The sequence below is a fragment of the Cimex lectularius genome, unplaced genomic scaffold (assembly GCF_000648675.2).
Source record: "Cimex lectularius strain Harlan isolate CLEC.00 unplaced genomic scaffold, Clec_2.1 scaffold258, whole genome shotgun sequence".
Taxonomy (NCBI): Eukaryota; Metazoa; Arthropoda; class Insecta; order Hemiptera; family Cimicidae; genus Cimex; species Cimex lectularius.
In genome coordinates, this window is record NW_019392828.1 from 38,426 (window position 1) to 62,784 (window position 24,359).

The following is a 24,359-nucleotide window of genomic DNA, read 5'->3' on the forward strand; positions in this document are numbered from 1 at the left end:
CGATTAACGGTCACTAATCACCACACATTTAAAAAATATGTATATATTGTTATAAGGCAAATATTCCCCCTCCGTCAAATTACATTGCTAATTTTTGTCATAACTTCTATTTAAACTAGGTATTTTCTGTTTAAGAAAAAACTAAAAGTGCCATGTATAATTTTATAAAATCTAATAAAACTAAAACCAAGGATTGAACCCTTCAAATCCTACATAATACGCAGATTTCTGTTTTATCAATTAATTAATATTTTTTCTAAGGTTTTTGGTTGAAACGAAAAGGTTAGTCCCACGAGCGGGATTCATTTCAACCAAAAACCTTACACAAACCATTAATTAATTGAAAGACGTAATTTGATCAATAGACCACTAAATATAATGGAGTTTATGTTTTATGTTGCTAAATAATTATAAATTGATAAACACAACAGACGTTAAACATTTGTATAATTTGTCAATGTGTGTAAGTGGGTGTTTCTCGAGTACTTAAGATATTGCTTCATTAAACTTAAATCTAAGATTCACCAAAAGGACTAGTTAATAAGCCGTCGAAGTTCAAATATAAGCTAGCTAAGTAATGAAACGCAAGTTGTGTTATGAATGAGTGTTATGTTGTATTAATGTGTATATGTTGTGTGGGACAGTAACTAATAGTTAGGACAAGATACAAATTGTAGGCAATCGTCTAATGGGTAATCTTCCGAATTTTGTGAGTAAGAGCAACAACATAGAATAGCTGTAAATGAAACAAAAAACGTAGTTAGTCAAATTAAAATTGTAAAAACAAAATATTTGGAAAATGATCTAACTTACGGTATTGTTCTGTAGTTGGTGAGTCGATAAAACCTGCAGGAGCGCAAGTGGGAAACGGAGTTTCTAGACATTTCGGATTGCCACGACAACCCGGCATCGGGCAATCGTCTTGCAAGCCGTTTCTTCTGGTGCATTTACAAATACGATGAACCTAAATCGTAAAACCAAAATAAAGTACTCAATCGAGTTAAGTTCAAACTTAGTTAAAACTTCTGCGAGAAAAGGGAAATTAAGAAATCAATTCTCTTATTTTTATTAATGAAGAAATTTGCTCTTTCTTAAATACTTCTTTTCTTATTTATGTTGTCCTTTCTTTATGAACTGTTTAGTTTATGATTTTTTTAGGCTTCAAGAAAGATGCGGAAAAATAACAAAAATTAAACAAGCAAAAGAAAAATAAATATGTACATATATAGATTCTGTGATTATCGACCAACTTAGATTTTTGTTTTAGATTATGGTGTATCATCCATGTCGTATTGGCTTCAGCAAACAATTACTATTGTAATTTGACCTAGCTTTCAATTATTGATGTAATCTTCTTCAGGCCTCTACCTTAATAAGGGTTTGCATTAGTTATTTCTAATTATGTGGTATGAATTTCTCATTTCATGTAAATAGTTATGATTTACTGTTAAAATTGTATAATAAATAATAGAAAAGGGGACGGACACGGACGATTGGTTTCCGGCAAAACTCAAGCTTTTTTATTTTGTAATAATACAATATCTCAAAAGAATTTATAGTGGTTCATCCGCGACACTTAGAAAAATGCACCATTCAGTATGACTATATTTCCTAAAAGGCCAGAATAGAAATCTGTAAAGCAGGCCGACATTTATACACAACAATAATAAATAAATCGCCACGATGGTCTTCGGAAGTGTATGTTTTATTAAAGGTAAACATGTGGACGCCAACACTGGACATAAAAAGAAAAGCAAAAGAAGAGAAAGGAGGAATTTTAATACTTGACATTTGGTTCGCGAATCATAAGACGCTTATTAAAAGCAAGTAGGCCAGAGATGGTGTACAAATTTAGGAACATATAAAACTTGCGAAACAGTTTATGGACAAACTAAATAATACTTGTCCGAAAGACTGAAACAGCATGTGACTACAGGGATATAAATCGACCGGGAACTGCTCTATCTAAACGGACATGCTTGTAATCACATCCTTTTGAAGAGAGTGCAAATAATGGAAACAAATTATTTTGAGTTATATACAGGGTGAATTGCTACTCGTGCTACAAACTTTTCCAGTAGATTCTTCACCCTAAAATGAACAAAAAAGTTCATATTGTCCATGGTCCGATTCTCAACCATTTCAGAGTAATTTCGCTTTTTATCGATTTTGAAAGATATCACGTCCTGGCGTCGGAAAATCGTGATATCTTTTAATCTAAACATTTCTCTGAAAATCTAATAGCACCGTTGAAATTCCCGTTAATTTTTCAATAAGAAGATGACGGTGGCAAAATGTTTGGGCTAATTTTTTGTGTTTTATTTCAGCCAGAACTACAAAAAGAGTGGAAAATTGTGTAAATCGGAAAGTGTATAAAGTAATCCAGAGTTTCTAATTTTAGTCTCAGAAGGCAGCAAATTTGAGGAAAACTACCTGATTTAATAACGCTTCCAACGCACTCGTCATTTTCTTATTTAGTGGTTGTGAGACCAAGATGTTGATGACAAAAAGAGAAAAAATGGTGGTTCAAGGATTGCTAATGTTTGAGAGTGACTTGCTACTCGTGCTACAAACTTCACCAGTAGATTCTTGACCCTAAAATGAACAAAAAAGTTCATATTGACCATGGTCCGATTCTCAACCATTTCAGAGTAATTTCGCTTTTTATCGATTTTGAAAGATATCACGTCCTGGCGTCGGAAAATCGTGATATCTTTTAATCTAAACATTTCTCTTAAAATCTATAAGCACCGTTGAAATCCCCGTTAATTTTTCAATAAGAAGATGAAGGTGGCAAAACGTTTGGGTCTTTCTTCCTTGACCTTCTAGCTGTTTGTAAACTTCTTAAGCATTACATACTAAATGGGCATTAAATTAAATTAAAAAATTTCAATGGAATTATGATTTTGATTCTCTCTAAAAATTAACGGGGATTTCAACGGTGCTTATAGATTTTAAGAGAAATGTTTAGATTAAAAGATATCACGATTTTCCGACGCCAGGACGTGATATCTTTCAAAATCGATAAAAAGCGAAATTACTCTGAAATGGTTGAGAATCGGACCATGGACAATATGAACTTTTTTGTTCATTTTAGGGTGAAGAATCTACTGGAGAAGTTTGTAGCACGAGTAGCAATTCACCCTGTATATACAATGACAACCTTGCAACCTGCATACGGTTTTGAACAATTTAAAACAATTACTGTTATATCCTATGACTAATTCAAATAACAACGAAATACTGATTACTGATTTGTATGAGCTCAATTTGGTACACGTATGCACGTATATACACACATGTACAGAATCTATGAATTGCATGCCATAAGGGTGATGGAGTACTCGATATTCCTCCATACTATTTATATCTAAATAATTTATATAATTGATCAATGGGGTGCTCAGTTTTTCACCCTAGACCCTCTCACACTATATAATACACATAAATACATTCACTATTAATATGCACAAAAGAGAATAATATTCTCGTAATTGGACACAAAACGTGATCTATCAGTACAATATAAAATAAAAACCGAAACTGTTAAATCGGGTGGCAGTCCTACACGCTCTTTATATATAACCAAACAATAATAAGCTTGAATGGGATAGATCGAGCACCGTTTCTAAATGCTGAAAAGAAGTTTGGTCCAGAAATAAGTGTCCATGCGTCAACCTCTAATGGCCTATCGGGTAAGGCCGATCAGAGAAATATAACTTAATAACTTCAATTACACTTATTATCAAAGATAATAAGGTCTCTGTTTAAGTTCTATTAAGATACATGCACCTCTCCTGGAATACTTTGTTCTGGACAAAAATATTTGTATTATTCGTTATAAAAAGCATTCAAACAGTTATTATAACTAGTTGCATAGCAATGTGAAATTCATACGGTGTAATTTTAAATAATTGATGTGACTTCATACCGTTGTAGAGCCAAGAACAAGATTTTTAAAAATACGAAAAACTTAGATTTTTCAAGCTGTAAAGAAATTCCCCTATTTGTTTAATCCTGTCTTCAACGAACATGGTAACAATTTTTAGGTTTTGATTATTATTTTTTTATTTTCTCCCAAATACTAGAGTATGTAAGATATTAAAAGTAACTCTGGATATTTTCCAAATATTCTATGACAAAAATATACAATCAAAATTTACTTCGCCTCCTACTATGCTAAACTTGGAAGCAAGTTCTCCAGGCTCTGGTACAGCTGGTGTTTGACGTCCTCCTCCGTAACCAGCAAAACCGGTGTATCCTAATCTTCTCCTATCTTTTCCCTGGTACAGAAAGAAAATTAAAAAATCAAATATAAATTATCTGTATATGATGTCTATGTGATTTTGCAATTTTTAAAGATCGTAAACAAATAGGAGAACAAAATCGATAATTTATTTTCGTAATTTGTAATACCATCCAATTGATAAAACTTTTATATAATAGTTAAATAAAATGAAAATTTAAGGGATTTTCGGTAGACTTAAATCACTTTTGCAATATAATAATTGCACTATTATCACTTCATAATTAAGTAAAAGTAATTTAAACTTTCATGATTTCTTTAATTTTCAGCAATCTATTAAATTTGATTTTTGTAAGTATACCCTACACGAACAAAAACCAGTTAAACAAAACTACAGTAAACCATTAGAAACCTTTAAAAGTTCTGTAAGCATGAAGTGTTCGATTATTTAATTGTTTTACATTTAATTAAATAATAAGGCATTTATGTTATTCAATATTGTCTTTTCTTTATTAGGCTTTGTTCCTAATTTTCTTTCTTAAGTGCATTTGATTTATTAGTTATTATTTATTTATAATTGGTTTTATTTTTTCTAAAACCGCGTTAGTCCACACTTTGCAGATAATCCGCTTCGATCATCTCGCATTCTCTGTTGATTTGTTGACTGTCCTCTTTGCTTCTGATTCCAGTACTCTTTACATCCTGTTTTGCCTTCGACTTGAGTCCTGACGGTTTTTTATTTTATTTTAATGTTTTTATGTCCGATTAAGTTTGCTGTTATTTCTCCATTTATCTTTTTTTTTTGTTAGTCCCGTGCGTTCCAAAATCGCGAATGAAGATTGCCGATTGATTTGTAACATTACCCGAGATTCGGATAGAGATGAACAGATATTTGGTAGGTTCATTTTTTTCATGTTTGCTTTGCCTAGAGTTTGCCGATTTGACGCTCGTAACAGCTGCTCGCCTCGGTTGTCGAAGGAATTAGGAAAACGCCGTCCTATTGGCGTATTGGAATTTTCATTTAAACCTGTATTGCGACCAACCAGCGCGCCTACAATTGCAATTTTCTTCTAAATTTTTCATTTTAATATTATTCCTTGTTGCACATATAGAAAATATTAATATAATTTATTAAAGTTTGAAATTATGTTCAAATATAATTAAAGGACTTGCAATTTAATTTTTGTCGACCATTTTGGCCAGGCAGATAAACCCAGCAAGAATAGGCAAGCCAAAACGACCGGTAACGATCACTTTTCTTATTCATCACCCTGCAAACCACAGGATGAAATTTCACGATAAAAAGAATGGTGTACAAACCGCTTTAGGGTAATTACAAGCCTACTTGTAAAAATTTATCTTCAAAATATGTTATTACTCTGCGTAAATTTTCACTAGCAAAGTGTAAAACTAGTTATAATATTTATAAAATATAATAATAAAAATAAATTAATTAAAAAAGGACAGCTAAGAAAATATTGGGTTGGGGCAAAAATAATACAGGTTTTCAAAAGGCAGTTCAAACTATTTTTCATTTTTATAAAATAAAGAAAATGTATTCGAGCTATTTTCCATCACAATGTATTCATCTTTGTCAACGCGTAATATGCCCTTTTATTCCGCTGACATAAAAATCTTTATTTCGATTCACAATAAAATCTTGGAAGGCGTTTTTGGCATTACTGCGTTCCTTAAAAATTTTATCCCCCAAGAAGTGATCAAAATGCCTAAAAAAATAGAAGTTTATAGGCGAGAGGTCGGCTGAATATCGAGGGTGCGGTAAAGTTTTATATCCTAAATGCTTACGTTTCCGCAGGGTTGGCATTGCGACATTTGGCCTGGCGTTTCGTGAAGATGAATCGGCCCCTTACGGTTTACCAATGCTGGACAAAGACGTAGTTTCAGGTGCATTTTGTCGATTTCTTGACAATATTTCTCTTCAGTAATAGTTTCACCATAATTCATGAAATTATAGTAAACAAACCCAGGAGTACACCACCAAACATTCACCATAACATTTTTTGGGTGCAGATTTGGTTTCGAAAAATTGTTTTGAAGCTTTATCCTTGTCCAGCCACTGACTTGTTCGCCTCCTGTTATCGTACAAAATTCATTTCCCATCGCATTTGCCTAGATCGAAAAATAGATAATTTTGGTTGAGCAACGGAAGGGACGTGCAAATTTCAAGGCGTCGATTTCTTTGGGCTTCGGTTAGTTTGTGAGGTACAACTTGTCGAACTTCTTTACTTTACCAATTTGCTCCAGATGGCGAACAGCGGTTGAGAGGTCAACACTAAGCTCTTCCCCAATTTCCCTGTTGTCTTACGGGAACTTTCTTCAATAACGTTTTGAGTTGGTCGTCGTCCACAAAGGAAGGCCTACCATGTCTTCGAGATCGAAATCTCCAAGACAAAATCTCTTACACTATCGCTGCTCCGTGCATTCGCTAAGGATTCCCTCCTCCCATACTGTACTGATGTTACGCGCGGTTTGGGCCGCACTTTTCCCAAGTTAAATTCATACAAATAAATTTGACGAAAATCTAGTTTGGCCATATTTAATTTCGCAGGTCCTCACTCTTACAAAATTCCATATAAACTAAACTGTATTGTATAAAAGATAACATTTAAAAGTATTCATTGTAATCCATAAATTAGATTTGAGGGTTTATCTTTGTTTACATGACAAACACCTTCGAGAATAAAACAAATTTTCAAAACCAGCAATTATTTTGCACCGACCTAATATTTAACAGTTTTGTATTTACCATTAAAGAGAATATTCGATATGTATTGAAGAAAAATTTGAAAAATGAGTGCACATATTTTTGTTGATTAACTAATATCATTTTAATTGATAATGTAAAAGTTGTTGTCGACTTTTGATTATTTGAAATATATTTTGTTGGAATTATTGTTTCTTATTATTTTCGAAATCGTAAGATGACATGGTGTGTGTGTTTGTATCAACATCGACTGATATATATATATATATATATATATATGTATATTTACTAAACGAAATACGTGCACTCAAAATAAAAGGCAAAAAACGTTGTTTAAAATATGATTCCTAGTGGCTAAGCAAGATAGCTTGGTCATGTGTACATTTTTTGACATAGTAAGTCACAAAAAAATATTTGCACGTATTTTAATTTATTATGTAATTTTCTGTATCTGAACAAATTAAAAAGAATAATTAATTGAAATAAGTAATTTGGTCAGTTAGACCACTAAACATAAATGTGTTATTATTTGTAAGTGTGTTGGATCGAATTTAGGCTTCCTGAAATTTGAAACCGGGACTCTTCAGTCGCCGTTGGCTCAACGCCATACTTTTTATAATTTTCTATATTTTATTATTTAGTTAGCAGTTAGTACATTGTAATTTTTTATACAGTTCAGAAACTAAAAAAAATTGATTTAATGTACTAATTTAGTTCGTACCCAGTCATTAAAATAACTGCTCCAAAATTTCTTACACTCCTCGGATTATAGTTAATGGTTGCTGTTGGGTCGGTGGTTGTGATTCGGTGAGCAAATGTTAAACCGGGACTGGGTCAATTTATGGATTCGTCTTAAGTCAAAGGTTTTGGTGCATTTCGTCTTTACATCGTTACATCGAAAACCGCGCATGTAAACGCACCAGGTGATTAAACCATTGTAGATTCCTTGGATTAAAGTGAAAGTTTCTCAATTCTGCATTTGATTTTGGAAACTTTGCGGCGAATATATGCTTACAGCGTAATTGGTTAAATTTAAAATATTTACCGTTGAGTTTGAATTGGTCGACATAGATAGGAAACATGCAGGCATGCATTTTGGAGGGCAGGATACCTTTAAAGAAAAATTGTTTCATTGAAATAAAAATTGGTGGACTTTAAGTTACTCACGGGAACGAAATTGGTTGGAGTATATAACGTGCCACAAGGGGAAGTTGGGCACAGTTCCTGTAAAATCAAGTTAATCAATTATACAACAAATGCAGCAATATACTTTGCGACTCACCGATTCCTGCTGGCTGTTTGTGCTATCACTGGTTAACATCTTTAATAAGGCTCAGTACCGCCTGGATGTATTTTGTGTACGATTCTGTACGTTGAAGCAGCGGCAACAGTACTTGACAGGTTCCAGATGAAAAATCTTTTGGCAGGTCGTCAATGCTTCTCGCTGTAAATAACAAAGAAACGTTCAGTAAAACGAATTCCTCTTTGTTTATTATCATTATCGAACCCAAACCTTTCTGAAGTACGAAGGAGCAATATTAGCCGGACTTTCTACCGGGTTGTATATAAAATTGCAGGAGAACTTTTTATTGTCTAACGGCTTCGGTTTTGGTTCTTCGTAATCGAGGTTTACTTTCAATTCGTATGGCCTAAATGTGGCACAACTGTAAAAGGTTTTGAAACGTTTTAATAAAACCATAAAAATCTAAACATTATTTCTTACTTTAAAAACATGTTTAACGGATTTGTAACAATTCAGTCTATATATTAAGTTCAAGCAAAGTGTATATGCATAAAATGTAAAATTGGGAGCCTTTATTAATTTAAGCTTTATTTTATTAAACACATTTATAACTTTTATATTGAAAAGATGTCAATGCTTCAGTTAGAAAAAGCCATTGGGGAAAACACGAAACTTCATCATCTTTTATATTGAATTGTTTAATATTTTTTTGAATATCTTTAATATAATAATAGGTCTTAATAAAAGCGTATCTGAATATGTAAATTGATCAAATTTTAAACATTCTTATTCAAAACATGCATCCTATTAAAGCCTGGAAAGACAAACATTTGTCTTAAAGCCATGATGTGATAAACTAAAAAAGTTCATAGAATTTTTCCAAATCAATTGTAGAAAACAAATATTTTTTTGTGGGTTTTATATATTTTTTTAAATCTTTGTAATGAATTATGTAAGTAGTGCTAAAACGACAATATAACACAATTTTTGGTCGGAGGGATTTTGTTGAAAATTGGCTAATAATCTTTTTTTTTTAAACAACTATTTTGCATATTTAATATTTCCCAATTCAAAAAGGAAAACCTATATTCGAAAACACTTCAAATTTTAAATTTTCATTAAGCTTTGAGATGTTGGCATATGAGTCCTATGAGACCTATAACGGGTCAGGTATCTTCCAGTACTGTAGAACTAGGCGTTCTTTTTATAAAACAGAACGTTTCACTTATTTCTGCGGTGAGAATTCGTGTATTAACCGCACATTGAATTTATTACCTAGGAAATTTATTCTTGCTTCTCCAACAACTCTTAATCCTTTCGATTCTGGAATAAGGGTCCCTTTCTGTAACGTACGGCACCAACCTGCAAGGTTCGTTCAGTGTAAACATGAAATTTTGAAAGTGTGTGTGAGTTATGTGTGGTGTGTCATGAGTGTGTGTATATGTGTGTAAACTGGGCTATAGCCAGTTTCTGTAATGTGAAACACATGTTAGTGTCGATTTATTCGACAAAGGTTGGACCATATGGAAAATGACGTAAAAGAATTCCCGCGGGGCGGTGACGTCTTGGCCCAATTTGAAAATGAACTGTAAACCTGTTTACCAGAGACGGCTAACTGCGTTTTCCTCAAGACGAATTGTCCCAAGAGGGCAAATTCTGTTATTTCTTAAAGAGGGTTCCCTCGGAGAAATAAATGCCCGTTTAATTGTTTCGTTGCTCGTTGGAAGAAGGGAGAAGAGAAGGAGTTGTAGCCGGATGAGGAAATATAATTAAGTAAGTTAAGAGTCTCCTGAGGGAGTAACAGGTGGCACCAGCCATCTTTATTTATAGCGTTCCTGTACAGAGCAGGACGAGTAATGTGGACGAATGTGTCTCAGCATAATTATCTTGATTGTCAAAATTAATAAACTGGCAGCCCGTTCATCACCATGATAGTATGGTTTTCGAGAGGAAATGTTAACTAATCTCTGTAAGCAAAAGTCAACTTGATATGTATAGTTTTGAAACATTGCATACGAAAAAGTCATAATTTATTCAATTTCCAACAAATGTTTTGGAACGAAAAAGGCATTATTCTATATTTGAACATTAAAGAACAACATAATTTTGCAGTGATACGGAGTGCTATAAATCTCGTGGAGAAAAACAAACGGCAAATTTGCAAGGGCAAAAACAAAACAAATAGAAAAATCACCCTTTCTTATATTTGACTTTTAAATTTGATTATTTCAAAAATTATTATTTTGCTAAATGTCTACATATGTATTAAGATCTTATACGCCTCTAGTTAACCAGTCAATTGTAAATATTTTCTCTAGTTTGTAAAAACTATTAGTTTAATTGCAAAATAATTCATTTACAAATTGTATGGACCCTAAAATTTCTAAACAATCTAGAGTTTTTCGAAGTTCTAAGTATAAATTAGAACTTTAAGGTTTTATTATTTATTCAAGCATTTAAGATAAAAATATTTTTTGGTTATAGTGTAAATTGTCATCTTTATTGTATGACGTTTGTGTTTACTCGTCAAAAGTTTGTGATTTTGCAATATTAATAACGAGTAGGGGAATTTGTGCAATTAAAAAAATATATATCTAATTGGCCATTCAATAATTGGCAATTCAATGATGCCACTTTTTCAACTATTTTCTCATTTCACTTCCCCACTGTTTCAAGTATTTTTAATTGCTCATTGAAAAATATAGATTGAGGGGATATTATAATATTTGATTTTCTGTTGTTACCAGCTCCTTCTTTAGCCAATTTATCAGCAAGTTCATTTCCTATTTTCCCTTCATGTGCTTGAACCGACCTGAATACTACAATTTAATTCATACGAAAAGGTTTTGTTTTAGTTTCTTAAGTGTTTTTATCCGCATTTAACAGAGCGATCAATTTACCTTTTTTAAGTTTAGTCACTCCATTTATGTCAACGCTTTAAATATGACATTGGATTATTAATGTGGGGTAATGATGGGATTATTGTAATGTATTTCAAAACCATGCACCAAGTAGGAAAGTTCGAGGAACCATTAATTTTTAATTTTTTAATGTTTAATGAATTTAATGTTTTTCAAAGAAAGCAACGGTTCAGAGAGAAAAGAAAAGCTTCGAGCTTAAGAAGAATTCTTATAAAGACTTTATATGGAGCATTTAATATCAAATTATTTTTCTGGTGAGATCGAAATCTCTTAGTCTATTTGTGACAACCGTGTACAAAACTTTTAAAGTGTTCAATTTTTTAAAATTTTCTGGTATGTAGTAACATTGGCATTTTACACACATCTATTAAAGTGTTCAATATAAACTGTTTTGTGAATGTAAAAACTGCAAGTCTATTGTAAAAACCTTAAACGTTAATTGTCCTAATGTAGAAACAACGTTTTTAAAAAAAGTTTCATATAATTATATATTACAATTGAAAATTAATTGAATATTTTCAAAATGCCTATGTACATTTTAAGATTTGAGAGAATTTTTTAGATCATTCGCTATAAAAATATTTAAAAATAAACAACAGGTTTGTTAAAAGAATTAAACTTTTTCGAATTGCTACATTGCAAAAGCCAGTATGAAAATGTTTTTGAGAAAATGAGAGAAATCTCCTGAAATAATTATAATAAAGCTCGTAATTCGTTCTACGTTTATTTTGTAAAAGAAACAACAAGTTAAAAAGAAAATATCAACTCTACTTCGCATTCAAAATTAGGTATTTTTTTTAAATTCCTTGCGGTCATTTTATAGCACTGAAACGTTGCAGGGTTTAAGCATTTAATACATTATATATCAAGTAAATTAAAAGTTAGTCGTTTTTATATGTTGAATATCCCTGCAGGCAAATGAAAATGTGGGTTTTTCTTTAAGTTCTCAGCTGTCAGGTTGAAAACAAAGTTATCTGGCAAGTTTTCAGTCGAAATTTTATTATCCTAAATCAACTCAACCACAGTTGAAGCATAAGTTCCCTCCTGATCGTGGCTCACGTCACTTTCAGAACGCGACGTCAATCCAAAACAATTATAAACTTCGAATTTAGTTTAATTAGCGATCTAGCGCCGGCGTGTATAGTTCGGGAAAAAAATTTAGACAGCTCGATCATCATAGCCACCGAGGTAAAATCGGGGATTGGTCATGAATGCCAAGCGCCGAATGTTTGCGGCATTATCGACATCCAAAGTCAGAATGGTACGTGATTCGGTTTCCCTCGGGATCTTCTTTCCGTTCTACATTGCGAAGAAGCCTGGCACTACACGGGATCACCGAAAAACGTATAAATGCAGCTGAATTACTGTTTTCCTCTCATAGTAGTCGGTCTTGATACCGTTTACGCATCCGGTCGGTTTTACAGATGCCATGGGACTTTTTAAGCCTGCCGACTCGACGGGAACTTATATATATATATATTCATTCGCTTATATTATAAACATACGGATATAAAAGTGTATATATGAAGAATATATGTACGTATATATAAATAATATCGAATAAAATTTTATGCATGAATAACAACCAATATTTTAGGCCATTATCCAAATCTATCTTTCTTTGGTTTGCTTTTCCTGTCTTTCTCGCGTTGTAATCCAGGTAATATCTTTTCATATTTCTTCAGACAAGTTATGATCAGACAAATTGAGACGTAAGCTAATCTTTCCTTTTTCTCGCGCTACTCTGCGTTTTCCCTTTTAATGCGTTTTCTTATACTCCTTTTGCAATAGCATAGTTGCTTCTTTTGCTATTCCTTGCCTTTCTGTACGTTAGAAACTCGTCAATTATGAACAAAGTAATACAAATAACAAATCCAATTACACTAAAATATATAAACAATATAAAACGTAATATAATACAACAATATAAAATAATGGATTACCGATCAAACTTGTAGAGTGCTCCGATATTCCTCGTGGTAATTAGGGATAAATCCCTCCATTCGCGCAAATAGATACGTTCGTTCCGTAAATAACTATCACATACATTAAGGTACAAAAATCTATTTAGTTTAAAATGTTTATGGCCCTGTTATATTAGATCAATGATCTGTGTCTACCATGCACCAAGGACATGTATTAATCATGTTTAACTTCTTTCTTAGCAGATTTATTTCTTAACATTCTGTTGTTTTGTGCTCTAATAAGATAAATTCTCCTCGGTTTCCCTCGGGATCTTCTTTCCGTTCTTCATTGCGAAGAAGCCTGGCACTACACGGGATCACCGAAAAACGTATAAATGCAGCTGAATTACTGTTTTCCTCTCATAGTAGTCGGTCCCTGAGACGTGTGTGGTCTCACCCTCATTAGAAGGTAGATCTTTCATATTTCTTGGTATGCCCTAAGCACAACCTGGTATGTACGACCTTTTTCCATTCTAGACCCTGCCTCTTTTATACCCGGTTGCGATTCTTGGAGGAAACATAGGTTTTTATTGTGCATATGTAATACTAATAAATAACTAACGCATAATATTGAATTATCCTTTTTTTGTTACAGGTGAGTTTGGTGAACTGTGTCTTACGCAGACGTGAAATAGGTGAGGGTTTTATTTTTAACATCAGAAGAAAGACAAAACACGATGATATGTCTGGTTAGCATTCGCATTACCTCAGAGTATTCGATATTTCCCGGGGTAGGTTGGGATGAGCCCCTTCATTCATTCTAATAAATTGTATTCAAATTCATTCACACTACACCAAATACTTAATATTTCTCTGGGTGGACTATGGACAAAATAATGTGCCCAGTTTTAAAGGTACGGATTAAATTTGGAATTAGGTATTATTTATACCAGCTCAAAACCAAAATAATCAGAATTCCTTACATACGGCGTAAAGCAATTTATATATCTATGCTTTAAAAGTGTTTTATGATTGTACAAAGGAAAACTCCTCATACAATATTCTTCGAAAATATTCCCATCCCAGAAATATCGAGTACTCTGGGGGAGTGAACGTGACCAGACATCTATGATTCTATCGAGGGTTGTGTTTGAGTTCATTTATTGTAAGGAATGTAATTTATAGCGAGAAAGGAAGGCGTTGCTTATAACTCCGCCCCGAGGAATATCGAGTACTGTGGGGAGGGAAAGTGACCAAACATCTATGTTTGTGGTGATGTACATCCCGTATATACGTGTATATAAAAGTATTGTATGTTTTGTTTCTATTCTGTATTTGACAACCTGAGATACAAACGAGAGGCTAGCAGTCTAGGATATCAACGTAGTGTATATTTGATATCAGAGTTAGTAACCAGATCGAGACGCTCAAACATTTAATTCAATGTTTAAAACAAAATATGCTCGAAAGAAGAGAAAAAGAGAGAAAACAGGCAGAGGGCCTGCGATGACCTCAACTGTTTGTCGGCCCATAAACTTCCCACTTTATTATTATTCGGCTACATTGACCATTTTTTCAATTTTCGATTAAGAAAGAGATAGATAAATAAAGAGAGAGAGAAAGGAGACAGTCAGACATAAAGATTAAATGAGTGGATATCCACTGTATCCCCCCCCAGATCCCAAAACTGCGTCCGCTACTTTCGGTTCCATAAACTCAAGACAAACCTGGAACGACTAAAACGACAGAAACTAAGTCAATATTCCGGACTATTCCAGACTACTTTCATTCAAATGAAACGTCTAAACAAAAACCAAACTGACAGTCTACAAGACAACACTAAAACCTATCTGGACGTGCGGACTAGCACCGTGGGGAACCGCCAAACCTGCTTACCAAAAGTCTTTAGAGTCATAGACAATGCTCCTTACTACGTCCCCAACAACCCCCCTCATAATGACCTCAAAATCCATTTTGTCCAAAAAATAATTCCTAAATCATTTTGCACTTTCCACACTAACGCTCCTCTCACTCCAATCGAACCCACCCTAATTCTGCCAGCAGACGACTGAAGAGGAGAAGGCCTCGCGACCAACTGAAGGACGATTAGTCCTCGCGTATAGCTGAGAGAACAGCAATGATTGTTAACTCACCTCACGACTTAAGTTCCATATCAGTTGTAAATTTGTCTCATTACACTTGTAAATAATTTTGCAGATAAATACATTAAATTCAAAAAAATAAAGTAAACTTGCAGTTTAATCAAAACCAATACAATGGTTATAAATTAATATTCAACTCAAAAGTTATCTGTGTAACATAAACATCCAGGAGAAAAATAGCAACTGTTTCATTCGGTTATAAATGTTGTCAAATGATCGATTTTAACGTTTCTTTCTGCGTTAGTTTCGAAAAAAATTGTAAAATGTTGTCGTTGTCGAAACCCCCTCATTTTTATAATAAATGGTTGATCATATAGCTTAAAAATTAAAAGTGTCGACAAAATAAGGTTTACAGCAAATATATGTAAAAAAATCTGCTGTATGTGTCTAGATGCTGTGCTAGATCAACAAAATTCAATTCAATAAATTGTGAAACTTGTATTTATTAGTAACAATGTAGGTTTTACTTAACTTTTTAAACTTACTAACTTTTTAATTGCAGTGTAGTAAGTTTGCGACACTACCGTAGCCATCGATCGACCCAGGTCGGACTGCATCGTTATTCTGCTCTTTTTGAGGTTTTTTCCACTACTTAATTTTTAATTTGTTGACGATTCAAACAATATGATCGCTTCCCTTTACCTCACTTTGAATTATTTATTTCCCAGCATTGAAACAAAACAGCACTGACAGTGAGGTTTATGAGCACAAAGGTATTTAATTTCAATTGAAAATGTGTATTTTATCCAATTAAAGCAGCACATCAAAGGTAGTTAGTTACATTTTGAGTTGTTGATAACGTTTTTCTTTAAATTGGCTATTATTTATGTAGTCAGTTTATTTGGTATATATTTTTATGGAGTAAAAAAGGAATGAGAAATTAAGTTTGTTCTGTGATTTCAAGTCGCTTTGAAGTATCACATTTAATGAGAAATGAGAAAATTATGTACATAACGTATATTACATTAAAAAATGAGCTAGAATAACAAAAAATGTTTCAATGTATTTATTTATCCCACAAAAGGCTTTTTGGCGTTGTTAGAGTTTTTCTGTGATTCGGGCTAGCCTTATACCAAGGAAGGTTACAAGCAATCGTGTGGCGTTGCCATGGGATATCCACTCAACGCAATATTGGCCGACCTAGCATTGTCTGATTTACCGTACAATTGCAAACTTTACTTTTGATTACCCTTTCATTTTCTTTATTTTGATGACATTTTCATAACCTTGCTGGAATATAAGATAGAGAAAAGTATTAGCATCCTTGATACAACGTATATAGGAACGAAAACAACGCTGTACCAGTCGGTATAGGAAAGCTTCGTCATCAAATAGATAAACAAACAAAAAACAATCATCCCACGTATAGACACAAAAAATCATGATTGATTTGATGAGTGTTTAATTTTAACTACAAATGAGTTAGCAAAGGAGACAAGAAAATTATCCCCAATATGCTTAGAAACAATGGGTACCCGAAAAAATTGATAAATGAAATAATTTTTAACAAACAATTTTGGGAACCGAAAATTAATAAAAAGGATAACAACGACCCACGCGATTCAAACTAACTAGTTTTACCTTACATAAAACAATTGACAGAAAACCTTAGGAAACTAAAAACCCACCAAAATCTGATATAAACGTGTCGCCCCATTAAAGCATATATTTTCGAGGAGTGAACACCCTATCGACCCAAAATTACAATCAGCGGTCATATATATAATTAATTCTAAAGACTGTAATTTTTGTAAATGTAATTTCCTCTAGGACTGTAAGAAGAAGGCTCAATGAAAATAACCTCAAGGCCCGGCACCCGGTCGTGCACCCTTTCTCACCACAGCTCAGAAAATGTCCAAGTTTCAATTCTTTCGGGAACATGTGAATTGGACGTTGGAATATAAGAATACATTCAAAGTTACGGGTGGTATGTTAATTTATCAGTTTATATGTGTTTTATTTATATTACTTTACTACTTAATGTTATTGTGTACCATTTGTAGACGTTTCGCCTTGAAAAAGAAGAAATAAATCTTCGAAACGTCGGTTTGGAATCAATTTGTATTGCTTACATCAATTTGACCGAAAAATCAATTCACCTACAGATGAATGTACTTCGTCAAAGTGGTTTAATAATTTGATTAAACAACCGTCATACATTCACAGAAATTGGATTATTTGGCCATAATCTCGAGATATTACCATATTTTATTATTATCGTTAATTCAGTAAAAAAAGAAGTGCCAAGGTATTGTAACAGTCAAGGGAATATCCATCAACAACGAAGACTATGTTATACTTCTTTGTTTTCTGCGTTCTTTTATATGCTGTTATTATATACAACCTCCGGTGTAACAGGAGAATTGAAGATAATTACAAAAGAAAATATGTTGTTGTTTTTAATATGATAAAAAAATCTAAAGTTTCATATATGACTTCATTAAAAAAAATCTTTCAAGATAATATTGACTTTTAAAACAATACAACAAAAAATCACAACATTGTCAAAAAGCGTTTGAAAAAACAGTTTTTAATAAGTGAATTTTAATTATTGTATATCGCATTATATTCTATAATTCATTAGTTTTAATTTTAATTTTAAAGAAATACTACATAAACTTTCTAAAAATTGAATAGGCGTTCATTTGAAAACTTAAAAAAATGGTAGAGCAGCGGCGTATCTAGCCGAAGATCGTGGGTTCGAATCCCGCTCGTGCCATTAACTTTTCTTCATCTCAACTAAAAACCTTAATTAATTGTAATGTATTAATTGGTCAAGCGGACCACGAAATAAGTGAATTTAAAAAAAAATTTGACTTACAGTTTTAAACTCTATTATTTTCAAAATGCGCACAAAATGAATGGTTAAAATTAGGAATCGTAATTTAATTGATATTGTGAATTTAGGTCGTTCTCTCGTCGGTAATTTGATGAATTTCACGTTACGCTAGCCGAGCCCAGTGATGAGTCGAAGTAATCAAACCTCGGACAATAATTAATAATACTCTGGCGAATCGTGTTTTCATTTATATTTACACAAACCGCAGAGGATACAATTACTTTCAACAAAATTGTAAACTGTACGATACAATTATTATGTACGCTGAGAGCTGTCTCTCCAACCCACACTACAACCGCATTGTATCACCACAGCATTTTTCTTTTTTCCTGTCTGCATTCCGGACACGCCGTAATTCCTGTAGGGTAGTAATCAAGGTAAAATAATTTACGAATACCTTTTCTTTTCTACTATACCGTCGTTGTATATATGTTTTATTCTTTATTTTCTTTGGTTAAAACTAATTATTGGGAATGTGGTCCTTGAATTAACTGCAATACTTATTACACAGATGCCAAGCTTTGGTCTGCATATTTGGCCTTCCTCAGACCTGTACAACAACATAAAAATGAAAATCTTACAATTTTTTACAACAATTGATCTCATTTTACAACATATAGGTAGTATTTACATTAAACCTACATGTACGTAGTTATCAATAAAAATAAAAATGTAATAACATTGACGGTCAAAAGATTTTTTTATTTAAAACGCCTCTCTCCTTTTAAATGTGAATAGACTGGTTATAATAGTATTGTGCGTCTATCAAGAAAACTACCAACCTCAACTTCAAACAATTCCTAATTAAATCAACTGATATGATATAACTGTGTTTAAATCTAAATAAATTTTAAATGAATAATGTAATCAATATAAACAATAATGTTATTCAATTAATTAATCTGTATACAATCCTGCTTGTGACACTGACTTTTTTATCTTCACCAATGCCATATATAAAGATTGAAAAACGTTATTCGGTCAATCGAACCACGAACTAAAATTAATTTAATAAGAAAAATGAAGTATGTCTTCACGAAAGCTCTCCGTAGCCATTTCATTTGTCGCCGAGAATCGAATTCTGATTACACGGCATTTGAAAAATGGCAAAACGAGGGAAAATTGGAAAGGTAGGGTTGAGATGGGAAGTTAGTGTCCGAGTGGATCGAGGTCACGGTAGCTCAAGTGGTAGAGCAGCGGCGTATTTAGCCGAGGGTCGTGGGTTCGAATCCCGCTTGTGACACTGACTTTTTTATCTCAACTAAAAACCTTAATTAATTGAAATATATTAATTGGTCCACTAAAACTAGTGAAATTAATAAATAAAAATGAAGTATACCTTCACTAAAGCTCTCCGTGGCCATTTCATTTGTCGCCGAGAATCAAATAGATTACACGACATTTGAAAAATGGCAAAAAGGAGGAAAAATTCAAAAGGTGGGGTTGAGGTAGGAAGTATGTGTCCGAGTGGATCGAGTGGTAGAGCAGCGGCGTATTTAGCCGAGGGTCGTGGGGTCGAATCCCACTCGTGACACTGACTTTTTTATCTCAACCAATGCCTTATATAAAGATTAATTAATTGAAAAACATTATTCGGTCAATCGGACCACGAACTAAAATGGGAATAAACAATAAAAATATGTAAATACAAATACATTAACCAAGTAGTCCCAAGTAAATAATTTATATACACAATTTTTATAACAATATATAAATTAACAACCACAAGAGACTTTAATTTTACAATATACAATGTGACATATTTTTCTTTGTGCTCTTTATCTTTTAATTTAGTAACATACCTTTTTCCTATTTTGTTCTTAAATTTATAAACTATTGTTACATTGTTATAAATTTTCATTTGTATGTTGATTTAGTTCTCTGAGGAAGGCCAAATATGGAACTGAAAGCTTGGCATATGTATAATACAGTGTTGTAAGTAATTTAATGACCACATACCCAATAAATTTTCAAATCCAGAGTGTATCAAAGTTGGTCGATAACAAAATAAGATCGTAAAACTAATTAAACTTTTGAAAATGTGATTTTACCGTAGACATTTTTTTAAATTAATACCTGTATTCTTAGAAGAACGAATATTTAATTGATTATATTTTATCAATTTACTTGGAAAATGAAGATCTACGATAATTTATTAAAATTTCTTTAATTTCGAGTTGTCCCAACCATCATAAAAACCAAACTATCATAAAACAAATTCACTCCTAAAACATATATTTATTTATATAATTTCGTAAATTTATATTATGATATATTAATTCTAAGTATAATTAAATGGAGGAGCTGAATTTCTTAATCCTTTCTTCTATTTAATTTAAGCAACGCCAGAAACTATAAAGCTCAAGAAAACAAGGTATTCCAAATAACAAAAAAATATTTTCCTTAGTTTGAAAAGTATAAGTCAATATATGATCTAGTACCTTACGGTTAGAATTTTTCGAAGAATTATTGAAGTTATCGAAAAACCTATAAAATATGTTTTCTTTGTATATGAAACTACACAATTTTCATGAAACCAATTTTTTAAATTATGTAGTTCTTGTTCTGCCAGTTTTTAACTTGTTTCTATTCTTCCCTCCTCACTAGCAGAGCCATACAGCTGGATCTTATAGAGATGGTGTTTTTAAATATATTGTCAAATTTATAGAGACGTATTTATAACTTATATATATATATATATATGTGTGTGTGTGTGTGTGTGTGTGTTTGTAACAAAATGCTTTGACTTTAAAATAAATCTCTTTATTTAATACGTCCAATGGGTTACTTTGATCCAAATGTTGGCACAAAACACTTTCATTTTTACCAAGACAGTAATAATTATGACAATGGCACAAATGTTCAGGCCTTTCCTTAATAAAGTTATTTTAATCTACTAAACAGCAAAGGATGTTAGTTTAAACAGTTCAGAAATTGTAAAAATCGTGAAAACTGTAATCCTGTATATCCATCAATTACTTGACCGATCTGACATAGTTGCATACCATTAGATCACTAATAAAAAATAACTTGCTAACAAACAAGAACTCTCATTAAAAATATTTAGGACATGTGTTGTTTTCAAAACAAACAAAAAAAACAAGTTATTTTTAATTAATATAATACTTCAATACACTAGACTAGACAATCATTGACACTAAAATTAATTGAAAGAATTTAGTAGAGTTGGACATGTTCATTGAGAATGTATAAAGAAAAATTTTGAATGTGCCACTGTACGATGTGGTTCAATAGGCCAGGGAATAACAAGCTTTATTTCTACAATTTTCTGAGTTTCTGAAGTTGTTTAAAATTTAAGAAATATTTTTGTGATTTCGTCGATACTGACATATGGCGCGCACCAAAACGTTACCTTCCTTAACGGGCTGAAGCACATGTACTTTTTTTTTATCAGAGGTCAATTGTTATAGAAGAAAAATTAACGTTCATTTCATAAAAGTTTAATTTTTCGGTAACATTTTGTATTATACAGTCTTTTTTACTTTGTATTTTCATTATTTTTTGTTTCAAAATCGTAATGTCTATTTTTTAACCGATTGTAACAAATACAAAAGTCAAATATTAAACAATTAACAGGAAATTTTATATTGGTGGTAATTCACCTTTAAACATTAAGTACATCTGTTTATAGCTCATTAGTAAGGTTAACTTTTCTGTAAACGCCACATTTCTCAGTAATATCAGAAATACTTTACTTATATGGCTTAAATTTACTTTAACTTAAGAGTAAAAATACTTCAGAAACTCGTACAAATTTATCTTCGAAATAATTTCGTAATTTGTTTGCTTAAGATTACAAAAAGTAGTTTTTACAATAAATTAAAAAAAAAAAGATTTTCAATCCACATTTCATTGGTGTAAAAAAATGAATAGCAGGATTAACAATTTATGAGAACTGACGGACTTTAAGTGATAAAGTTGTGAAAAGGACATTTTAGTTCAATTTGACATGTAGGATATCATGAAGATCCATCAGATGAGTCTGTGCAGGACACCCTGTTGAATATGTGTATTTTTTGCGATCCTCCTACGTTGTCACTAGAAGTGCGGAATATACATATGTAAAAGAACAATAATGACTTAGGAAATAATAAAAATTGTTTTCGAAGTGATTAATCTTTCCAAATTAATTACAGTTAAATTACCTACACTCTGATTCAGTATAAAGGAGAAGCTGGCATTTTTCCTTTGAAAAAACAAAAATGCAGATAGCGTGAAAGACGCGTAAGATAAGAACGGACTGCTGATACGTTTTGAATAACAGTCGGTGGAGCGAGAAAATAGGGCGTGATAAGATTCTTTGTCCCCATGGCCAATTAACTTATCCTTTGTTCCCCTTTTCGTCCCATTTGCATACTCTAATGTAGTCACAAGGAGGAAGGGACTTTCCGAGTCGGCATTGTCCTTCATCGTCGTTAAGACAACATTTTCATTTCATTTTTCTATTGTATTGACCGGGCCCGCTTGAAAATTCCACACGCACCCGGGTTGCGGTCTCTTTGAAAGAGAAACAAAAAAAAAATTTGGGAAAATATGCTTCTGGGCTGGTGGAATTCTAGGAGGCGTTAAATACAATTAATTCCGCAGCGTTGGTGGTCAAGACAAATCGCTGATGTTGGTTCGAGGAGTGAGAACGTGACGTGGTTGCTAGCTGCTCTTGCTGAATCTATCTCAACGGGGGCAGCTCACATTAAATCAAACCTCCCAGGCTTTTATCGCTTGCCGAATTGATTGTTCTCCCGCATTGGGCGTATTATCACGTACTGGCCATTTCCTCTCCAACACTGTGCTCACTAGTTACCTCTTCGCCACAATCCTAATTATTATTGCCTTGCTTATTGGCCGACGTGAGTCGCTCGTCAATTTTTGGCGTTATTTGCCCTTTCGGAGGCAGCATGCGCAATTCATCGTGAAACGCCTATGAATTTCGCACAAACGGCCGTTCATAAAAATTGAAAAGGCAAATAAGTTATCTTTGTTTCACTTCATTTTACCTGTAAAGGCTTGGTTTGCTATGAACACAAAGGACCGTAGAGCCAGGGGAATAGAGGTCGAACAAAGCAATTCAATGGTCGTCCACTTTTCCCTTAGCCATATTCAATTAATAAAACAGCGCACACAAACGGCGCATTACACTGCTTGGAATAAAATGAAAAAGCGAATCTCATTCCACATCCTTTATCTCGAATAATAATCCATTCCATAAATTAATAGGACATCTTGGTAGAGAAATATTGATTTACTCTTTTGCTAATTACAAAAAAATTATAAACCTTAATCGATGGATTTTATGTACCTACACTTCAGATATCTAATCGAATTTATCCATTAATCTATCTACATCTATTTTTAACGAGGGTTGGCAACAGCAGAGGTCATACCAATTCTCGGGGTCCCGGTGTTTTTGAAAAACAGATTTTCATAAGCATGTCGTGTTCGAATGCAGGGCCGCTGGAATCGAACCCTGGACCTTTACCTTACAGTTATGAGAGCCAGTCAACTCCTAAGCCGTTGTGGCCACCGATGCCCACTCTAAATTTAATGACATGCGATACCAATCGATATAAATAAAGAATCAAGTATTTTCTTTCGATACCGAGTACTTTTGGTATCGAATATTGTACGGTAAAAGTACTGTATCGAGTACTTTTTGTAGTATCGGTAAAAATACTCAACTAGATTTCTCATAGAGTGTTCAAATAATATTCAATTGTTATTTTCCGTTGGAAACATACCTTCCATCAAACTGGGCGTTGACAACTTAGACTTGCATGTGTAAACAAATTTAATCAAAATTTCGAATTGGTGGTTGGTAACTCTGCTGATAATGTGTGGTGATTAGTGACCGTTAGTCGATGATTATTCGGAAATCGTGAGATGCGGTCTGGTGTGATGTAGGTGTCAGAAAAATATTTTCTTTATCGTGCCAACGTTTCGATCTTTATTGAGATCATCTTCAGGGCTAAACAAATTAACAAAATTATCAACGACACAAACACATACAGCACAATCAAATCAGACCCTACCTCTTCTCTCATCAAACAGACAAACAAAATTCTCCAAGAAACACTTAAACGAAAAGAAATTGACATATATACCTACAAATCACTTCAAAACAACTCACAAACGCCCCCGAAACTATACGGATCTGTAAAAACAGAAACATAAACCTGAACACCCTCTAGGACCCATAATTTCATTTAGAAATTCCCCTACATATAACATGACAAAATACCTAACCAACATACTCAACATCACAGAAAACACGGATAACGTAAAAGATTCATTTCATTTCAGT

The 24,359-nt window shown here is 32.9% G+C and overlaps 1 protein-coding gene across 1 annotated transcript; it reads right to left on the bottom strand.

Moving 5' to 3' along the window:
* Positions 1-433: 433 nt before the first annotated feature.
* Positions 434-9,733, bottom strand: LOC106670320. The gene is made up of 8 exons (XM_014400527.2): positions 9,490-9,733; positions 8,485-8,635; positions 8,254-8,415; positions 8,139-8,195; positions 8,017-8,082; positions 4,164-4,283; positions 814-964; positions 434-736 (listed from the first exon to the last, which is right to left on the bottom strand). Exons 3-8 carry the CDS (start codon positions 8,290-8,292, stop codon positions 648-650), a joined length of 522 nt encoding a protein of 173 aa, XP_014256013.1. The 5' UTR covers positions 8,293-8,415; positions 8,485-8,635; positions 9,490-9,733; the 3' UTR covers positions 434-647.
* Positions 9,734-24,359: the final 14,626 nt, after the last annotated feature.

Coding starts and splice junctions, on each gene's coding strand:
- LOC106670320 (XM_014400527.2), bottom strand. CDS start 8,292: ATGTTAACCAGTGATAGCACAAACAGCCAGCAGGAATCG. Junction 8,196..8,253: donor CAAACAGCCAGCAGGAATCG/GTGAGTCGCAAA, acceptor TTGATTTTACAG/GAACTGTGCCCAACTTCCCC. Junction 737..813: donor ACCAACTACAGAACAATACC/GTAAGTTAGATC, acceptor TTTCATTTACAG/CTATTCTATGTTGTTGCTCT.